The 17,738-nt window shown below is 43.6% G+C and overlaps 1 protein-coding gene across 6 annotated transcripts in view; it reads right to left on the minus strand.

Annotated features, from left to right (window-relative positions):
* Positions 1-17,738, minus strand: part of LOC141231475 (apoptosis-inducing factor 3-like) — a 170,681-nt gene that overhangs the window by 39,645 nt on the left and 113,298 nt on the right. For all 6 annotated transcript variants that reach the window (XR_012297859.1, XR_012297862.1, XM_073667696.1 and 3 more), the window contains 4 exons: positions 14,346-14,417; positions 12,174-12,237; positions 8,812-8,888; positions 1,458-1,575 (listed from right to left, as the gene is read on the minus strand). Coding sequence is in view for 4 of the 6 variants with exons in the window: in XM_073667696.1 (XP_073523797.1) it covers positions 1,458-1,575; positions 8,812-8,888; positions 12,174-12,237; positions 14,346-14,417 (331 nt within the window). In the remaining 2 variants the exon portion in view is untranslated. The remainder of the gene's footprint in view (positions 1-1,457; positions 1,576-8,811; positions 8,889-12,173; positions 12,238-14,345; positions 14,418-17,738) is intronic.

A 17,738-nucleotide genomic window follows, 5' to 3' on the forward strand; every position in this document is an offset into this window, starting at 1 on the left:
GCAGTATGTTTAGGGTTGTTGTCCCACATGAAGGTAAGCCTACGCCCCGGTCTCAAGTCTTTTGCAGCCTCTAACAGGTTTTCCTCCAGGATTTCCCTGTATTTAGCTTTATCCATCTTCCCATCAACTTTGACCAGTTCCTGCTGAAGAAAAGCATCCCCACAGCATGATGCTGCCACCACCATTTTTGACTGTGGGAATAGTGTTTTCAGGGTAATGTACAGTGTTAGTTTTCTGCCACACACAGCATTTTGCATTTCGCCCAAAAAGTTCTACTTTGGTCTTATCTGACCAGAGCATTTTTTCCACATGTTCGCTATATCCACTACATGGCTTTTTGCAAACGGGACTTCTCAAGGCTTGCTTTCAAAAGGGGTTTTCTTCTTGCCACTCTTGCATAAAAGCCACATTTGTGGACGATACAACTAACAGTTGCCCTGTGGACAGATTCTCCCACCTGAGCTGTGGATCTTTACAGCTATTCCAGAGTGACCATGTGCCTCTTCTCTTATTAGTGCTCTCCTTGGTTGGGATGTCATTTTAGGTGTACGGCCAGGTCTTAGTAGGTTTGCAGTTGTGCCATACCACTTCCATTTTTGGATGATGGATTGAACAGTGCTCCGTGAGATGTTCAAAGCTTGGGCTATTTTTTTCTTTTTTTATAACCTAACCCTCCTTTACTCTTCTCCACAACTTTAGCCCTGACCTGTCTGGTGTGTTCCTTGGTTTTTATGATGCCGTTTGATCCCTAATTTTCTCAAACCTCTGTGGCCTTCAGAGAACAGCTGTAGTTATACTGAGAAAAAATTACACACAGGTGGACTCAGTTTACTAATTACGTGACTTCTGGAGGCAATTGGCCTCTCAGAATTTTATTTAGGGGTATCGGACTACAGGGGGCTGAATACAAATGCACGTCACAACTTTCAGATTTATATTTTTAAAAAAATTAGAAAATCATGTATCATTTCCCTTACACTTCACAAATACTTGCTACTTTGTGTTGGTAAATCACAAAAAATCCCAATAAAATACATTTTTGTTTGTGGGTAGAAACACAGAAAATGTGGAAAAGTTCACAGGGTATGAATACTTTTTCAAGGCACTGTATATTTTCTTAGAAATGAAACCTGAAAACCTAACCTTTGTGTATGGATTTTAGCATCAGCATAAAGAACACTGTCATCAGCTTTGTAAGGACTTGGATAATTCAGCCAGATCCATACATAAAAGGTTATTCTATCCATCCATGCACTACATAATATGCTAGTAGATTGGAAAACTAGTGTGATTCAGCCATCTAGAAATGTATAACAACAAATGTATGAAAGACAAACCTTTTTGCTCGGAGTCTCACAAATGGAGAATTGCTGTGCAAACAAAGCTAAAAGTGTGAAACGAACCTTTTTCTGATAAATGGCAAACATTTCAGAATAATTTATAAAAAAACAACATACCATGAGCGTGAGCCATCTGCCAGTGTCCGATATTGGCCCTATGTCCATCCATCATGGCAAGAGGAAACGATACAACGTCCCCAGCAGCATAGACGTCAGGAACACTGGTACGCATGAACTAGAGAAAAACAATACAGAGTAGATACAGCAATCATCCCTTACTATAAATATCTGTCTGAAAATGGTTTGTCACAATGGAGTTCCTATCATTCTCATCCTGCACAGTAATTTTCAACTGCACATTTTCTTCTTACGGAAATATGATTCTTTTACAACAGCATTAAACCATCGCTATCATCAGGTTCTCTGGTGTACTGAAACTAGACAGTCAGAGAACAGCAAACATCCCTCAATGTAAAGGTCTGTCTAAACATTGCAAAGAATGGGGCTACACATGAAAATCTGAGTCATCTATCAGGAATCTGGGCCACAAGCTCTGTAGGTATATTTGGGGCTTGGCTGCTGAATCAGTAATGAATGACGGCAAAGTGGATATTTTTCTACTTTTCTGACATTGCCCCAGTTGTGTTCTGATCTTTAAAAACCAAGGGCAAAAGGTGCAGTGAAATTGCCCAAAAGTAGTATGTATTGTCATAGACACAAGGCCCCTTCCACATCGGCTCTCCGGCATTTCTCTCCAGTTCTGGAGAAGGATCAGACTTCGGCACAAGAGAATAAATCTCTAACGTGAAAGGAGTCCAAGAGTGTGTGCACAAGACCTAATCTTCAGGTAGATTCTGCCTGTTACCCCCCTGAAAAAGCACTAAAGAAAAGTCTAAAACAATGAACATATGCACAGCATTGTCAAAATGATTTTCTGTACATATGTTACGTCTTTTGTACCTTCTCTTCACTGCTTCAGGCTTCAAGAACTATGAAGCAGCTAAAAGAAGTGATCTGACCACTTTTCAGGCGGCTTATGCTTGGAAGCCACATCTGTTTTATATGTAGAATTTAAAAGGAAAGACACCCAGCCACAAGAAACCTCCCATGAACCGTCAGAAAGGAAAGGAAAAACACCGCCAACGTGAATGGTCTTCCAACAGCACAAACGATGCGCGTACGTCAGTGTTCAAAAGACGCCATTTCAACATACCCCAAGATGGGGTACCAAGAACTAGACCATATACATTCCATTCAGTGCCAGGTAATAGATACTGCTCATTATTATAGGGGGTATTTAAGTTTGGAAATTTAATTTTCATACAGTCCTGCTCATAGTTATTGGCACCCATGAAGTTTAAGTACATAATGTGGAATATCTCCTGAAAAAAATGAATCAAGTGACACAGTTTTTTTGTATGGAGCACTTGTATTAAATATAAAAGAGCAAATGATAAACAATAATTTAAAACAAAAAAACATTAGGCAGGAAAAATAGAAAAACCTAAAGTTTGCTGTGTTACTGGTTTTGACACCCTTTACATTAATTTATTATGGAAACACATTTTGACTCGCCTGTGGTAAATCACAAAAAAGATTCACCTGTGATCAATTGTCGGTGCCCATGTGACATGAATTAGCCAATGAATGTTGAGTTCAGTGTTTTAAAAAGCCTCATGGTAGGTGACGCGCCCCCTGGGGCCGTGGGGTACTCGGTAGCCGGGCCGCCGGTTCTTTTGGGGTAGTCATGGCGGCAGTGACCTGGTCCGTGGCCCAGGGCGGTCAATAATTAAAGAAAAGGGGAAAAAAAAAGTTTTGGGGATAAAGTTTGTGATGCCACCCGTGGTATGCGGCTATAGGTGGCCACCGCTGCTGTTCAGATCCACTGGGGCTATTGGTGACGCAGCAGAGATGGTTCAGCTCTCCACGGGTAGAGTTAGGCCCCAGGGCAGTTAAATAGGGGATTTAGGATATTGGTGGTGTAGTGCAAGGCAGATGACGCAGCAATTAAGTGAAGGACACAGCGGGGTGCAGTCTTCAAGTATTTACTCACAGTTATTAAGATGCTCCAGGTTACAAAGGCCAGATTATAACCGCCCGCCGAGTCCTGTGTCCTCCGGGGAAGTGATCCAGCCAACTCTCAGATGAAAATACCGCAACCTCCGGTTTGCTAGCGGAGTGTTGCAGTCCTCCACTAGTCTGGGGCCGGTCCCCTTCTGCGGCCTGATCCCTTCACGGTCAGCGTGAACTCGGGCGACGGGTGGACTCCGCACTCTCCGTGCCCCTAGGATCTCTTCTATCTCTGGAGCCCCTCTCACTGCTCCGGTGTCCTCTTCTCACTCCCCTACTGGGCCCCTTCGTCTGGGCCTCTTCGCAGTCAGGACCTTACTCCTCACGGTCCTCTGAACAACCCACTGAACTCCTGCTCCAAGGACTGGAACCAGGAAAATGGACCCAAACCCTCTCTAGATGCTTTTACCCTTCTTTTTATACTCTTCCTTCAGTGCTCCCCTAAACTACTTCCTCCATTGACCTCATCTACTTAGTTCCACCCTCCTGACAGGGACCAGGCCTGAGCTCTCCCTTAGGAGCTATCTGGACCTTCCCTCAGGAGTGGTGTAGTGTTGGATGTGAGTGCGTGGGTCCCAGGTAGTCCTCCCTCCTTACCTGAGAGTGGGGTACCACACCTCTGGCTGAGATGCAGTACCCCTGTGGCAACTGGACCTGCAGGGGCGCCACATAGGCACTGTTCCTTTGTCACAATGATGAAGACAAAAGGAGCTGTCTGAGGACATCAGAACTGCTATTCTAAGCAAACACAAGACTACCAAAGGGTATGAGGCCATCTCCAAAGACCTTGGTATCCCAGTTTAAACAGTGCGCAATGTTATTAAGAAGTTTGCCAAACATGGAACCGTCAAGGACCTTCCTAGACATGGGGGAAAGAGGAAAATTGAAAAGAGAACGTTGGTGCGAATGGTGGAAAAAAATACCATGTCAAACATCCAAAGACCTGAAGGCCAACCTGGAACAGTGGGTCATGGTTTCAACAAGTACCATATACTGCACACTAAATCAAGCAGAGATTTATGGGTGAAGGACAAGGAAGAAACCGTTGCTGAAGAAAAGACATAAAAAGGAATGACTGATCTTTGCCAAAGAGCACCTTGACAAACCACAATCCTTCTGGGAAAATGTTCTGTGGACAGATGAAACAAAAAAAGAGCTTTTTGGCAATGCAAAGCAACAGTTTGTTTACAGACGGCGCAATGAAGCTTATAAGGAAAACAACACATTACCAACAGTTAAGAATGGTGGAGGATCCATAATGCTGTGGGGTTGCTTTGCTGCTTCTGGTACTGGAGGCCTTGACTGTATCACAGGAATCATGAAATCAGAGAATTATCAAGAGATTTTAGAGCGAAATGTCCCAAGAAAACTAGGTTTGAGTCGAAAATCATGGGTCCTTCAGCAAGACAATGACCCAAAAGTAAACAGGAATGGTTGAAAAAGAAAAAATGGACTGTTTTAAAATGGCCAACAATGAGCCCTGACCTCAATCCCATTGAAAATCTTTGGGGTGAACTGAAATCTGCCATTGGGAAAAAAACCCTGCAAACATTCAAGAGCTTGAACAAACTGCAAGGTAAGAGTGGGAGAAAATTCCAGCTGAGAAGTGCAAGAAGCTTATAGATGGCTACAAGAAACGTTTGGAGGCTGTCATCAATGCCAAAGGGTGTGCAATCAAGTATTAAATGGGGGTGCCTTTATTGCTGCACATGCTGTTTATTCTGTTTCTTCTTTTAAATTGCAAAATGGAAGTTGAAAAACAATGTTTTATTGTTGCATTACTTTGGACCACTAAATAAAAATCCTGAGGATACAACTTTGGTACATTTCCATTTATTTCTGAAGATATTGTACAGTCTATGAAAAAAATGAAGGGGTGCCAATAATGGTGAGCAGCACTGTATATGCAATTAGGAGGATTAAGAATTAAAAGACATGGTGGGCACTAAATGGTTAATTCTTGTGCCCAGACTGTGGAGCACGCACTCTTTAATAGCCATCAGCTTTTCTGCCTCATACACAGCTGCGATTCACTTGTTTAGTGGGAGGGGTTTATTCCTCTACTCCTCTTTCCCCAATAATATTGCTATACCCACCCAATATATATATGGTTTCCACTGGGATCCACCTCTTCTTCCCTTAAGAGTCTTGGGATCCGGTGGCATCTCTGTTCAGACCGGTGGAAGAAGGATGGATCCTCAATTGGTGGAAGCCCTGTGGGACTGTACACAGCAGGAGGATGATGGATTGCTGGTCCGCTTGTTAGCAGAGCTCAGCTCTCCTCCTATGTTGGCATCAACACAAGGTATTTCTGCAGGATGGCTGCGGTCTGCTCGCCGTGTCCACCCTCCAGTGAGCCTTCTTTTTTGATAGGCCATCAATGTCTGATCGGTGAGAGTTAGACACCCGGCACCCCCGCTGATCAGCTGTTCCCGGTGTTGGCGGCGGCCGGGATTGCTCACTTACGGAGCTTCACAGCTTTGTCAATGGAATAGTGGCCACTGCCGCGTACGGCACATCCACCCCCTATTGATTTAAATAGGGGACGGATGTGTGGTACCCTGCTGCATCCGCTATACTGTCAACGGAGTTGTGCTGTGCAGCTCCATAACGGACCAATTCCGGCCACTGCCAAAACCAGGAACAGCTGATCGGTGGGGGTGCAACTCTGTGATCATTCTTGACTGGCCCAGCCAGAGCCCTGACCTAAACCCAATTGAGCATCTCTGGAGAGATCTGAAAATGGCTGTCCACCAACGTTCACCATCCAACCTGACGGAACTGGAGAGGATCTGCAAGGAAGAATGGCAGAGAATCCCCAAATCCAGGTGTGAAAAACTTGTTGCATCATTCCCAAGAAGACTCCTGGCTGTACTAGTCAAAACAGTGCTTCTACTCAATACTGAGCAAAGGGTCTGAATACTTATGACCATGTGATATTTCTTTTTTTAATAAATTTGCAAAAATTTCTACATTTCTGTTTTTTTTTTCAGTCAAGATGGGGTGCAGAGTGTACTTTAATGATGAAAAAAAACTTTTTACAATTTACCAAATGGCTGCAATTAAACGAAGAGTGAAAAATTTAAAGGGGTCTGAATACTTTCCATACCCACTGTATGCTTTTCTTGATCAAATTAGTGTCAACTAAGTATCCTATGTTATTTACATGTACTATTACCATTTACTTACTGCAGGGTATTTGCTCATTTTATTTTCATCCTAGGTCATGCTTCTCTATATTGTAAAAAATAGGAGAACTAGATTGTCCTAGTAGTGGACAACCCCTTTAAGACCAAACTGGGGCAACCACTTCTGAATTCCTATGTTTCCCCCCAATAAAATAATAACACTTATACTCAACTCTGGTGTTGGCGCCGTTCCAGCGGTGACGGGACTGGCTCCCCCAGGTCTCGTGTGTTATGTCACACGATCTCTGAGGCCATTTATTGCTGGCTTCACTCTCCTCTCCTAGGGATGTAATTGACATACAGAGGAATCGAGAGGGCAGCAGCAGCTCTCATTTCCTCCAGATGTCTTGATTAGTCCAAAGAACGGGAAAGTGAAGCCAGCGCTAATTGGCTTCAGGAATTGTGTGACATAATGTCATGTGAGTGACGCGCCCCCTGGGCCGTGGGGTACTCGGCAGCCAGGCCTCTGGTTGCTGGGGGATATCACGGCAGCTGGCCCGGTCCGTGACCCAGGGCGGTCAGTAAAAGGGGGAGGGGATGCTTCTATTTATATGGGGTTTTGAAATAATGTTCGTGACGCCACCTGTGGAATGCGGCTAAAGGGTGCCGCCGCTGCGGAGCAGTCCTCTGGAGCTGGTGTCACTCTCCACAGGTAGAGCTAGCTCCAGGCCAGTGTAGGAAGTGGAAGTTGCGCTGGGCGTTGCAGTGCAGTGAGGGAAAGATGGCGCAGATAAAGGATGGACGGAGGCAGTGCGGTGCAGTCATCCGAGTCTTTACTCACAGTTCTTATGACAGTTTCACTGGTGCACTGTACAGTTGTCGGCCTCCCACGTCGCGCTGCGTTCACCAGGCAGGGGTTCAGCACTTCCTCAGGCAAATTAGGAGTACCGGACAGAACCCTGCTTTCTTGTGTTCCTCTCTAGACTGACTTCACGCTGGGTCTTTCTCCCTCCTGCCCTGCACTTCCCACTCTCAATCCCACTCGGGTGCTCTGAAGTCCCTCCTGTGCGTCGGAGTTCCCGGACCTGCTTGACCCTCACGGGGATTAAAATGCAGCTTCGGCAACTGACTATATAAGCCAGAAGCCTCCGGTTTTCCTAGCCGAGACCTGGAGTAACACGGCTGGACCAGGGGCCGGTCCCCTTCTTGCGGCCTACGATCACTCTGTCTTCTGACAGATGCGGGGCGTACGGGTGCCGTCCCGCACTCACCGTACCCCCTAGGATCCCTTCTTAGAACGGAGCCTACTCCTCTGCTCCCCTCCTGGGCCTCTATCACTAGGCCCCTACCTGTGGAGCAGAGCTCCTACTGAGGCTCTGCTCCCAGACTGTTCTTCTGAACTGTCCTCTCACTACTCAACTGACCTGCCACCCAAAAATGGCTTTTCTTTTTATACCTACTGTCAAAGTGCTCCCCTAAACTACTTCCTCCACCCACACCCACTACTGGTTCCCCCTACCTCTGGGTTCCCCCCACTCCAGCCAGGGACAGGGCTCAGCAGGAAAACACATGGCATCTTGCCCTTCCAGCCGGCCTGGAGCAGTGTAGTGTTGGATGCAGGTGTTGGGGTTCCGGGCAGCACTCCCTCCTTACCTGAGAGAAGGAGACACCACACCTCTGGGTGAGGTGCAGTACCTCTGTGGCGACTGAACCCTCAGGGGCGCTACATGAGCCCTGGGAGAGCCAGTGCTGACACTGCTTGAATGGCTCCAGCACTGGAGGGAAGTATAGATGTTATTATTTTACTGGTGAAAAATAGGGATTCAGAAGGGGGTTCTCCTAGTAGTAGACAACCCCATTAAATTCCATAAACACTGCACATCTCTGTTAGTGTCATAAACATTATTCATTAGTGAAATCTCTCTTTATTTTCCCATACTTGTCAACATTTACAAAGAAAAAATTTGAGACATTTAAACCCCACCTCCATGAGTCTGTAAACACCCAAACCTATCCCCCAAAACTCCGACTTCTGGGTGTGGTTTTATTCAGCTCTGCTATTTTACAGCCCAAGTTCACAGTACTGTTCCAGCTAAAGTTAGGACTGTTGCCAAGTATGGTTTCCATTTACAACTAGATCACTCATTAGAAGACAAAAGGAGAAGTAGTTGTGAAAAGGAAATAAAATTAGTGAACTATCGCCTCAAATAAAATAAAGGTAAATGACAGCGCTCACAAATGGCATTTAGCAGGGCATGGCATATAAAACATACCTGGTCAGCATAGATGGCTCCCTTTGTATCCATAGCAATTCTGCTGCCCTTCAGGAAGGTGGACACAGGAGTCACACCTGGGAGGAAGACGAAAAGTAATGTTTTTATTAAAGTGTATGAATCAGCAATACCCAAAAACAACCATAAATATGTATTCCAAGAAGGGTAAATTTGCAAAGTGTTTGTAAAAACAAGGAATTTTGCAATTTACTAATTCTAAAAAAATTTCCCCATTCTCCAGAAGTCTTAATTTTTAATTGTATTTTTTGCAGCTCATTGCCAATGGAATCAGACAGTCTCATTGCAGTTAGCTAATGTATAGGAAATATACAGCACAAAGAGAAAAAGACATATAAACAAAAAAATAGCAAAAAATAAAACTTGAACATTTAAAAACAAGTACTTTGTTTTAGAGTCTCAAAGCCAAAATAAGGCTCCAGGGATAATGTCCACAGTACACTAACATAGGTAAATGGAGGCCATAATACTATAAGGAATACAAAAGATAAAAGGGTAATCTCTACTACATTCAGTGATACATAGAACGAACACACGCAACAGTGCTCATCAATGATAGACATCAGATAAATACAAAAAAGCAGGGACAATAGAGAAGTAATAATAATAATAAATAATAATAATTAGCAAGACAGTGATGATGTATCATGTGTATACAGTACAGACCAAAAGTTTGGACACACCTTCTCATTTAAAGATTTTTCTGTATTTTCATGACTAGGAAAATGGTACATTCACACTGAAGGCATCAAAACTATGAATTAACACATGTGGAATTATATACTTACCAAAAAAAGTGTGAAACAACTGAAAATATGTCTTATATTCTAGGTACTTCAAAGCAGCCACCTTTTGCTTTGATGACTGCTTTCCACACTCTTGGCATTCTCTTGATGAGCTTCAAGAGGTAGTCACCGGAAATGGTCTTCCAACAATCTTGAATGAGTTCCCAGAGATGCTTAGCACTTGTTGGCCCTTTTGCCTTCACTGTGCGGTCCAGCTCACCCCAAACCATCTCGATTGGGTTCAGGTCTGGTGACTGTGGAGGCCAGGTCATCTGGCGTAGCACCCCATCACTCTCCTTCTTGGTCAAATAGCCCTTACACAGCCTGGAGGTGTGTTTGGGGTCATTGTCCTGTTGAAAAATAAATGATGGTCCAACTAAACGCAAACCGGATGGAATAGCATGCCGCTGCAAGATGCTGTGGTAGCCATGCTGGTTCAGTATGCCTTCAATTTTGAATAAATCCCGAACAGTGTCACCAGCAAAGCACCCCCACACCATCACACCTCCTCCTCCATGCTTCACGGTGGGAACCAGGCAAGTAGAGTCCATCCGTTCACCTTTTCGGCGTCGCACAAAGACACGGTGGTTGGAACCAAAGATCTCAAATTTGGACTCATCAGACCAAAGCACAGATTTCCACTGTTCTAATGTCCATTCCTTGTGTTCTTTAGCCCAAACAAGTCTCTTCTGCTTGTTGCCTGTCCTTAGCAGTGGTTTCCTAGCAGCTATTTTACCATGAAGGCTTGTTGCACAAAGTCTCCTCTTAACAGTTGTTGTAGAGATGTGTCTGCTGCTAGAACTCTGTGTGGCATTGACCTGGTCTCTAATCTGAGCTGCTGTTAACCTGCGATTTCGGAGGCTGGTGACTCGGATAAACTTATCCTCAGAAGCAGAGGTGACTCTTGGTCTTCCTTTCCTGGGGCGGTCCTCATGCGAGTCAGTTTCTTTGTAGCGCTTGATGGTTTTTGCAACTGCACTTGGGGACACCTTCAAAGTTTCTTAAAGTAATGATGGCCACTCGTTTTTCTTTACTTAGCTGCTTTTTTTCTTGTCATAATACAAATTCTAACAGTCTATTCAGTAGGACTATCAGCTGTGTATCCACCTGACTTCTGCACAACACAACTGATGGTCCCAACCCCATTTATAAGGCAAGATATCCCACTTATTAAACCTGACAAGGGCACACCTGTGAAGTGAAAACCATTTCCGTTGACTACCTCTTGAAGCTCATCAAGAGAATGCCAAGAGTGTGCAAAGCAGTCATCAAAGCAAAAGGTGGCTACTTTGAAGAAACTAGAATATAAGACATATTTTCAGTTGTTTCACACTTTTTTGTTAAGTATATAATTCCACATGTGTTAATTCATAGTTTTGATGCCTTCAGTGTGAATGTACAATTTTCAAAGTCATGAAAATACAGAAAAATCTTTAAATGAGGTGTGTCCAAACTTTTGGTTTGTACTGTACATAGTTATCCAGTGACACCAGTTCCCAAAATCATCATGTGTCCATGAAAATAGTCTACATGTGTCACTAATGGGAACTTTTCCTAAATCAGGCTAATGCCTTATATATCTTACATCTGTACACAAATCAATTACTTACACTCATAGGTCACATGGTATCTGGAAGTGTTCAGACCGAGACTAGGAATGGCGCACAATGATGACAAAGTTGTTAAAACAATGCGGTATGGATCGCCCTATACAAATATGGCAGGAGGTATAGTATGGGATTAAGTAGTGCAATGATATCGAAGGACATCACAAAGAGGCCAAATCTGCCCTCGCCTAAATTGGGCGCTGCATTACTTAATTATCACATGATTTAGTGATCTTCCAGTATCATGATTACAATATATCATAAATAGCTTGCATGCACTACACATGTTCATCCACTGCTTCGAAACAGCAATGGTGACAGTACATGTGAGGTGCTTACAAGCCCTTTCATAGTTAGTCTATAAGCTTTGCACTGAGGCTGGTCAGGATCGCTGGAGCGCACTGCTAGCCCTTGTCCAGCCTCAGTCCTCCAAGGCTTCTGATGCACCTGAGGCAAAGAGGCCAAATTTATCAGCATTGGGAGTGCAAACTCCAGACCAACAATGCAATGCTGCTGTTGGCCTGAACTGTCAGTCAATCTGGTAAGCCTGCGCCCCACAATCAGAAAGGTTGTAAAATGGTGCGCTCCTGAAGATGACAACAAACTGGAATAAAGATGATTACAAGGGCATTTCACTTTAAACATGCAGGAAACTGATCTAACAATATATCATGTGTGTAACAGACTGCACAGCACCCTTACTTAGACGTCGTAAGAAATCAATCAGCTGTTGTATGGCGCCATCGTATGGCACTGTAGTACTGAGATACTTTACCCAGAAAGCAATGCTGCAATCAGTGACATATGACTTCTGCCCCTGAGGAAGCCACATACTAGGTGGCGATACATGTCGGGTCTCATTCACAGTCCTGATTCACAGGTTCAACGTTTATCTTTATCTACATTTTGCAAACAGGAAGAGCTATAGGCGGCCTGCTTGGATTGTACTTACCTATTCCGACAACCACCACATCAGCAGGAAGTTGAATTCCATTTCTCAATATGACCTCTTTTACCTGTTAATGAAAAATGAGCTAGTGTCAGGTGCAGTGACCCGGCTGAAAATACTAATACTGTAATAGGAGATTACTCATGCCTAGTACATACGGTACACTTTGTTCACCACCGGCTGCTATAAGCACAGTCGCCTCACTGAGTGATTTCCTGAATTTAATACTTCTCAGTCCTATGTGAATCAACTTTTCTTCACTGCCTTTCACCTATCTGTGATCCATTACTATTTAGTGTTGACATTATGAAAGCACTGTTAAAATTGAGAGAAAGAAACGAGAACTCCTGGATGATGTCCATTCTATATTTGCTCTGGTTGGGTCTGAGCCATGAGTCACTATTATGCAGTGAACCACCATTGTGATCTTTTATCTACAGTATGATCAGCCTAAATGGTTTCTTAGAGGGGTATTCTAACCTAAAATATCTATCATTTGCCCATTGGATGGGTGATAAATGTTACATTAGTGGGGTACGACTTGGAGGAGTATAACCGATTGCTAGAATGGGGAATCCCATGAATGGAGATTTATTTGAGCATATTCCATTGTGACATGCAGAAGTAGTGCTGTTGCTTTAAAAGCATTCAGCAACTATTAGAAGTAATACAAGCACAGGAGACAGGAAGTGTTGTGCTCCAGAAGCATCCAGCAACTAGACGGGTTAACACAGTCACAGGAGAGAGGGGGTATTTTAGCAGAGCCCCAGGGGGATTGTGGGGAAGTTGTTTACTGTCTGGCTGGAGCCGAAGAGAAAGGTGGCTTATGATCTGTATCTCACAGAAGGCAAGGGAATAGAATTCAGGTCAGGAGGGAAGCTAAACAAAGGTCAGTTAGACTCCCTGAGCTAACAGTGTGGAGTATTGTCGGCCAGGAAGATAAGGACTGGAAGGAATCCTGTTATAGGGATCCTCTCCCTCATCAACCCCCCCCCCCTTCCATCTCCATGCAGGATAAAGAATATGGTGTATTATTGAGTCCTTGTGAAGGAAAAGCCTGTGATTGTGTATGCAATAAAACTGTGCTGTGCTACCGGATAATAGACTGTACTGTCATTACTGGAGCCTGTTGCTCAAAGACACATTTACCTTGCACTGGCCGTGGCTCATTAAATGATACTGTTCTACGGTTTATGAAGACTCTTGTCAGATGTGCCTGGTCAGCAACTGAATCTATTGTGTGCCTGAGAGAAGCTGCAGCCTATGGTCGCCCTGAGTAACGGTTCCCCCAGGATTCCAACAAATTCATGTATCCGGTCTGGCCCCTATCTGAACTTAGGCGGCGTGCGTGTAACACCATCACTCATAATCCTTATGCTCCATTTATTTAAAGCTCTGGCAATGACAACTACATTGAAGTCAACAAATAGTCCAAAATGATTGCGCCGAACTACATGGACCCCAGCAATGCTATCTTCTGACATGTCTTTAAAATACTTTAAAGGGGCTTTCCACAACACGGCGATTGTTGACCTATCTATAAAATAGCGCATCAACATCAGATTGGCCAAAGGCTGAAAACCAGCACCCCCACTGATTAGAGGCCAATGGCACATGGATGTAAACAGTGTGACAGCGCGGAACACCACCTCTCCGTCACGTGGTTTAGTGGCTGCTTTTGATTATTGCAGAACAGCTCTATTAATCTGAATTGGAGCTGTTCTGCCGAAGAGCGGCCACAAATCAGTGTGACAGAGTGGTGCTGATCAGCTCCATCACACTGTTTACATCCCGCAGCTGCCAGAGCTGCAAGCAGCTAATCAGTGGGGGGGTGCCAGTTGGCTCTCCACCCATGTGATATTGACCTATGTGAAGGATGGGCTCTCAATATCATTGCAGTGGAAAACTCATTTAACAACATAACTATGCAGTCTTTCTGGACATTTAATGATCCTCAATTTAATTCAAACTGAACTATCTCACTTGGGTGAATATGTAGGAAACATACGCTGCATGTATTATTTTCATGCATTTGAAGTCCCAAACTGATTTTTTACTAAAAGCTTGTAAGTGGCACCATGTCAAATGCTCCTCCTATATATAATAAAACTTACAATAATACCAAAATACTAGCATATAGCTTGATAGGGAGGAAGATACATCTAGCAATCCTACCTGTCCGTCACTTCCCTGGATCTCTCTGGCCTCTGTCCTCATGTAAAAATTTACTCCACTCTCCTTCAGCATCTGTAATAGGAAAACTAACATGTTAAGTCAAGAAAAATGTAGAATTTTACTGGACACTGAGGCATAGTTTTAAGAAGTTTGAACTATGCAACACAATTTTTCAGGTGACCACTGAATATTCAACCAGAGCAGTGAAATAACCTGGGCACCATTCACACGTCTGTGTTTCATATCAGTGTACTATCTGATTTAAGAACACATACTTTCCCAATCAAGTTAATGGATCCATGAAAAAAACAAAACAAATAGCATTATGGATGCCATCCATATGTCATCTGAGTGCTGTCTGGTTTTTACTCTCAGGGATGTCAAACTCAAATACACAAAAGGGCCAAAATTAAAAGCTTGGACAAAGTTGTGCGATAACCTTGATATTTGTTAAAAATAAGTTTACAATTGAGGATGTTTTTCCTTTATCATCAAATATAACAATGAACTTTTTCACATAGAAACAAACTTAAAGGGGTTGTTCCACTAACAAAGTACATTTTAATCAATAGATCTTAGAATAAAATATTGGATTAATATATGTTATGTAAGAGCAGTAAAAAGCATATGGCCAATGGCCTACTTTAAATATGTAATAACAAAGGATAAAAATCGGGGCCCTGCAATGCCATCCATACAGTATAATGCACCCCGCATAGTGCTCCATACAGTATAATGGCCTCACATAGTGCTCCATACAGTATAATGGCCCCACATAGTACTCCATACAGTATAATGGCCCTACATAGTCCTCCATACAGTATAATGGCCCCACATAGTCCTCCATACGGAATAATGGGCCCCACATAGTCCTCCATACAGTATAATGGCCCCACATAGTCCTCCATACAGTATAATGGCCCCCACATAGTCCTCCATACAGTATAATGGCCCCCACATAGTCCTCCATACGGAATAATGGGCCCCACATAGTCCTCCATACGGAATAATGGGCCCCACATAGTCCTCCATACAGTATAATGGCCCCACATAGTCCTCCATATGGAATAATGGGCCCCACATAGTCCTCCAGACAGTATAATGGCCCCACATAGTCCTCCATACAGCATAATGGCCCCACATAGTCCTCCATACGGAATAATGGGCCCCACATAGTCCTCCATACAGTATAATGGCCCCACATAGTCCTCCATATGGAATAATGGGCCCCACATAGTCTTCCATACAGTATAATGGCCCCACATAGTCCTCCATACGGAATAATGGGCCCTACATAGTCCTCCATACAGTATAATGGCCCCACATAGTCCTCCATATGGAATAATGGGCCCTACATAGTCCTCCATACAGTATAATGGCCCCACATAGTCCTCCATACAGCATAATGGCCCCACATAGTCCTCCATACGGAATAATGGGCCCCACATAGTCCTCCATACAGTATAATGGCCCCACATAGTCCTCCATATGGAATAATGGGCCCCACATAGTCCTCCATATGGAATAATGGCCCCACATAGTCCTCCATACAGCATAATGGCCCCACATAGTCCTCCATACGGAATAATGGGCCCCACATAGTCCTCCATACAGTATAATGGCCCCACATAGTCCTCCATACAGTATAATGGCCCCCACATAGTCCTCCATACAGAATAATGGGCCCCACATGGTCCTCCATACAGAATAATGGGCCCCGCATAAAAAAAATATAAATACTCACCTCGGCTCCGGTCTCTTCAGATCCTCTGCACATTTCGGTACAGTGGTACTGACGTCATCGCACCCGCTGTGCTGAGACGTCGAGCGCAGAGGGGGAATGATGGGAGATGAAGCATCAGCTGAAGCTCCTTCCTCCATTATTGCTTTCAACTATATCAGCATCTAGGAAGCCAATATAGTTTACAGTGTGATGACAGTACGGTGGGAGACCCGCCCGGCATTGCGGGCCAAATATACTCACCCTGCAAGCCAGATTTGGCCTGCGACCAGAGTTTGACACACGCTCTAGAATGGTAAAAAAATTGTCAGTTTTTTTTTTTTACTTGACCATCAATAACCATAGATTCCCCCAAGTAAGGATAGGATGCAGGATACCAATTTTGGGGATCTAGAGGCCAGTTTGTAAAGTAAGAATTCTGGGTTGTTTGTTATGAAAAATTGTTGTACACCACTGTAGCTTTCTGAAAAAAATAGTTTTATGGAATTTAATGCGAGTAGTATAAATATGCACTTATAGTGCTGCTGGTAGTCACAATATCATCATTTATCTCCATAGCTGTTTAAGAAGAAGCAGTGGATTTGGAGCTGTGTAATAGAAAAACAGGTCAATGCTATAAGGTCTGTTCAGACGCGCTTATTATAAGAATGGCTGCTGTCTGAGTTAACATTTGATATTACACAGCACAGCGACCAACGTTATTAAATAGGCTGTATACAGGTGCTTCTCACTAAATTAGAATATCATCAAAAAGTTAATTTATTTCAGTTCTTCAATACAAAAAGTGAAACTCATATATTATATAGAGTCATTACCAACAGAGTGATCTATTTCACGTGTTTATTTCTGTTAATGTTGATGACTATGGCTTACAGCCAATGAAAACACAAAAGTCATTATCTCAGTAAATTAGAATACTTTATAACAACAGCTTGAAAAATGTTTTTAAAATCCGAAATGTTATCCTACTGAAATGTATGTTCAGTAAATGCACTCAGTACTTGGTCGGGGCTCCTTTTGCATCAATTACTGCATCAATGCGGCGTGGCATGGAGGCGATCAGCCTGTGGCACTGCTGAGGTGTTATGGAAGCCCAGGTTGCTTTGATAGCAGCCTTCAGCTTGTCTGCATTGTTGGGTCTGGGGTCTCTCATCTTCCTCTTGATAATACCCCATAGATTCTCTATAATAGATTCTCTATGGGGTTAAGGTCAAGCGAGTTTGCTGTCCAATCAAGCACAGTCAGGCTAAGTGCCCACGATGCAGAATCGCTGCATATTTTTTCCGCTTCTCCCTGGCAGGAAAAACGCATGCGGATTTTATATGCATTTTTCCCGCCAGGTAGAAGCGTTTGTCAAGCGTTTTTGCATGCATTTCCGCATGTGGGTTATCAAGCGCTTTTCCAACTGATTTTAGCATCACTTGGAAAGTGCTTGACAACTTGGTCACACTATATAAATCCATGCAACCGACATGGATTTATATAGTGTGACCAAGTAATAGTTAAAAACAAAGAATAAGAATGGTGAAAAATAAAAAATAAAGATTATACTTACTTTCCGATGGCCCCTGGTCTTCTTTTCCGCTGCATCCAGTCTCCCCGGTGTCTCGCGGTGGTGTGAAGGACCTGCGATGACGTAACTGAGTCATGTG

This window comes from Phyllobates terribilis, unplaced genomic scaffold (genome assembly GCF_046119375.1).
Source record: "Phyllobates terribilis strain yellow unplaced genomic scaffold, ASM4611937v1 Scaffold_2__4_contigs__length_985480577, whole genome shotgun sequence".
Lineage (NCBI taxonomy): Eukaryota > Metazoa > Chordata > Amphibia > Anura > Dendrobatidae > Phyllobates > Phyllobates terribilis.